This window comes from Pleurodeles waltl, chromosome 6 (genome assembly GCF_031143425.1).
Source record: "Pleurodeles waltl isolate 20211129_DDA chromosome 6, aPleWal1.hap1.20221129, whole genome shotgun sequence".
Classification (NCBI taxonomy): Eukaryota; Metazoa; Chordata; class Amphibia; order Caudata; family Salamandridae; genus Pleurodeles; species Pleurodeles waltl.
Genome location: NC_090445.1, coordinates 679,833,169 through 679,837,528, shown reverse-complemented (window position 1 = coordinate 679,837,528; position 4,360 = coordinate 679,833,169). Strand labels below are relative to the sequence as shown.

Sequence of the window (4,360 nt, the reverse complement as noted above, 5' to 3'; positions counted from 1 at the left end):
TTTCAGTCCAAAGTACTCCAAATGTAAAATCTGCCACTAATATTCCTATAAAGCTCAATAGGGGCAGTAGGTGTGGGAATTGTAACAACTATTCTTTATCCTAAAGAATTCACGAGAGAGAGTCTGTAAACCCTCTACCCATTTCAACCCAAACTAATAAGCCCCAAAATGCGCCATTAACCAGTACTTTTTTCAACAAAATAAGCAAAACAAGAAGGTCCTTTGTGATATTGCTTCTATATCCTATTCAGCTAAATACTCCAGTCTAATTTGGCCACTTCACATTTGTCAGAAATTCTTGGCTATGCTGCTGTCCTTTGTTCGACTGGAAACATTATGAATATTCTTAGCCAGATATATGTGATACGGTTTCTTGCTGCTGGATTCTATATCTCTAGGAGTTTCATTATGTTCTTCTAGGATCTACAGTGCAGGCAATAGTACAACAGCCTAGACTTGCCAATATTACTGTTAGAGAGTTGAATCATATTTTCATAGCATGCTAATATGTTGCATTAATGGACTATGAGCAAGATTACAAAATAATTTTAAGTTGCTAACCATGTGTTTCGCAAGTTATATTTGAAAATGTACTAGCCACCTTTTGTGATTTGGAAATCCCTTTCAAAATCCCCAAACTGGTTAAACATCTCATTCAGGAGTGTGAAATGGCCATCCCCTACTAATTCTGAATTCCATAGGGATGTATCAATGATTTGCGGCCACACTGATACGCTACAGACTCCTCAAATTAGGTTTTAACCCACTCACAAAGGAAATGCTATCTCCCTTTGACTGCTTACCCTTTGAGAACAGTGTTTTATATAAAGTTAAGGAATAGTGACACTTGAAATTCAGTAAAAGTGACTTGAAAAAGGCATGTTCAAGTAAACCAGTGGCAGAAATGGGCCTCTAAATCTTATGTGGTCTCTGATATTGTATGTTTTATATCATAGTGAAGAAGAGTGTTCTGTGCCTTAACCCTTACTCTTTGCTGGAGGTTTTGCATAGCCACACATCCTCCACATTGACAACTTCACTTCTTGGTTCCTGAGTGTGTAGATTACAGGGTTCAGCAAAGGGGTCAACACAGTGTACAAGACAGAAACCACTTTGTCAGCTGGGTAGTTTACTGCGGGTCTCATATAGATAAAGACACAGGGTCCAAAGAACAAGGTGACTACAAGCAAGTGGGTTGCGCAGGTGGAAAAGGCTTTGCTTCGACCATGTTCTGAGCGAATCCTCAGGATGGTGACAGCAATGCCCAAGTAAGATGCCAATAGCACCACAAAGCATGCCAGTGATATGGTGCCACTGTTGGCAACAATCATGGCCTCCAGAAAGTAGTCTCTAGTGCAGGCTAGGGCTAAGAGTGGGTGGACATCACAGAAGAAGTGGTCAATGATTTTAAGGCCACAGAAGGTCACCTTGGCAGTCAGAGCTGCTTGCAGAAAGGAATGCATGAAGCCAGCCACCCAAGTGGAAGCTACCAGCCAGCAGCAGCGGTCTATGTTCATGAGTTGGTTATAGTGGAGGGGATTGCTGATGGCCACATAGCGGTCATAGGCCATGAGGGTGAGCAGAAAGCATTCTGTTCCACCAAAAAAGTGCAAGAAGAAGAGTTGTACAATGCACTGATGGAAGGAGATGTTCTTGTTGTCTGAGAGTAGATTGACAAGCATTTCTGGAAGCGTGACTGTGGAGTAGCAGAGGTCCAGAAGAGACAGGCAGCTGAGGAAGAAATACATAGGGGAGTGTAGGCGGGGTTCCAGATAAACTGTCACAGTGATCAGCAGGTTACCCAGCAAGATTAGCAAGTAAAGCAAAAGGAACAAGGAAAAAAAGAGCATCTGCATCCATGAAGAGTTTGCAAGCCCCAATAGGGTAAATTCAGGCACACTGGATCGGTTTCCATTCTCCATCTCTGAGTTCTAATCACCTCTAAGGAAAACAACATGATATGAGTTATATTTGAGTGTGACTGGAGTTGCATTTGTTATTCTAGTTCTAAGTCTTATGGAAAAATGAATCAATGAACCTCAATTCAGTCCTGCAGCAAACACAGAAGTACATAATGTAACTCAGTCCTTGCCAGTATGGCCTAACTAAACTAGCACTGAGGTCAACACACACAATATGAGCAACCTGGACAGAGGACATAAATCTGAGTCTAGTATTATGGAGTAGATGTAGCAAGGATTCTTCTTTGATTTCCGGATGATACAATAAAGCATTGAAAAGTGTTGTGCACCTCACACATAGTGATTGGTCTTCAATTTATTTACATCGTATGTGACAGAGATTTCCGGTGTGGAGGTGTGATATGCTCATTTTGTTGTAGTTTTCCATGGGGCAAGGATGATATAGTATGTTGATGCGTTTTATATGGAAAACCATTCCTCATTCACAATATATTGTTACTGTTATCATCTAATTTGAAAACCTGTGCAAGCTGTTTATCCTCACTTTGATTTATTTTCCTATACACTACACAGCATCCACAGAATTCTGGAAGTGCACAGCCTGGGTGAGCTTTCTTTTCTTATACTCACAATTCTTCCATTATAATGGTCCTTTTCATCTAAGTACCAATAGTCCTATCTCACTATCATTAAGGCTAGAATCAGTGATTGCCCGTGTCAAAAGGTCTAGAAACCATATATTATCTACCCTGTCCTCATGTCTCTGTGGCAGAGGTCTTCAACCTTTTTTGCTTTGAGCCCCTCCCCCCAAGTAAGATGTTTTGAAGCTGGGACTCCCTCTAAAATCTTATGGCAAGGATGGGGGGAGTAGGTGAGATGGGGCTGAGCACAGGGACTGCTGCTTATGAGATCATATCAGAGGTACTTTATCTGTTGCTCACAGTTCACACTAATTGTGAGACTTATACAACAACAAATACATAAAACAAAGCCTATATTTGACTCAAAAACATTGCTAACCATAATTAAGGTGTTGTGAGCCCCTCACACTCCTGGGCCCCAATGCAACTGCTGCCCGTCCACATCCATTGGAGCCGAGAGGAGGCTGGGCTGGGCCAACCCTTTGGTTCCACCTCTCTACGGGCACAGTTGTTCTAGATCCTCAGGCTGTCTGTGGCACTGACTCAATGACGGTGCAGGGGGACCTAACCATGTCTTTGTCACTTCCTGTGGCTCTCTTTGCTGACACTGGGTGGGATGTGAGAGTGGATAGATTCTCCTTCACAAAAAATGGGTCCCCAAGCCAAACGGAAGAGGTGCCAGGGGAGAGAACAACATCCCCTACGTTATAATCATTGACCCTTGCTTCTCACATCAGCCCAGTGAGCACTATAGCATCTGTCGCTGTGGACCTGTTCCAGGGGAAATTACTGGATTGTGTATGTGTGTGGGGGGAGGGGTTTGAATCCTTACTGGCTCCTGTTTTAGCTCAGGTAGGAGCTATTGGAAATCATTTGCAGTGCATTATGTCATGTCTTCCTAACTCCCTAACCTTTTAGCTTCCCAACTTTCTTTTGCCCTGTTACCCGGGGCTCTGCACTCCTGCCTCGAGTTGCCCTCAATCAACCATACTTTTTTACCCAACCGTCCTCCGGACAGACATACAGTCCTCCCACCACCTTTCACCACTAGCCTTTACAATGCCATCTATCTCAAGTAGGTACTGGGAGGAGCAGTGTAGAAGGGTTTCGCACTCTGGAGGGGGATTTGCTCCTGGGGAAGTCACGCAGGACCGTGGTGGGTCAGTTAGTCACCATTTACCCTAGTGCTGATGTTAATAACCCAGCTAGGACTACCAGTAGCATTAGGACACTTGTTGCCCCAAAAGACAGTTCAACTTTGGGGGAAAGTGAATATGAGGGCCAATCTATAGAGGAGGGGTGCCACAGTGATGTACACTATCATTTTACCACCTGACTGTTGTTCTTTTATTGTGATTATGACAAACATTTAAAGAATAAAATCCTCCACTGGCTTCAGGCCAAGTACATTTTTGTGGTCTCTGAAGCTGGTGATATCCTGTTGTCTCAAAGGGTTGGATGAACTGGTCCATCTAGGAAGTCCTTCGGGAGGGAATGTGTTATTATCAGCTTTAAACATCCTAGGTTTGCGGGCAAGGTTGCCAGGCATGTTTTTATCAGGACTTTCACACGATTAACATAACACCAACAATGTTGCAAGGTAGGCCAAATGCTCCTGCCAACCAACTTGGTAGACAAGCTAATAAAACAAGGGATCGAGGAAAGGTACAACAATTACTTGCTAGAGGTGCGTGCAAATACTCTAACTTAACTGTTGTAGACTAAAATAGTTATTTCTAAAATTAGTTTATTTAAAATTGTTTCTCATATCACATCTCAGTGCAGACAAAGACAGTT

At 42.9% G+C, this 4,360-nt stretch overlaps 1 protein-coding gene across 1 annotated transcript; it reads right to left on the bottom strand.

Moving 5' to 3' along the window:
• Window positions 1-890: 890 nt before the first annotated feature.
• On the bottom strand, window positions 891-1,922 carry LOC138302021 (olfactory receptor 4E2-like). The gene has a single exon (XM_069242438.1). The coding sequence runs from the start codon at window positions 1,920-1,922 to the stop codon at window positions 978-980; it is 945 nt and encodes a 314-aa protein (XP_069098539.1). The 3' UTR covers window positions 891-977.
• Between the last annotated feature and the right edge of the window lie 2,438 nt (window positions 1,923-4,360).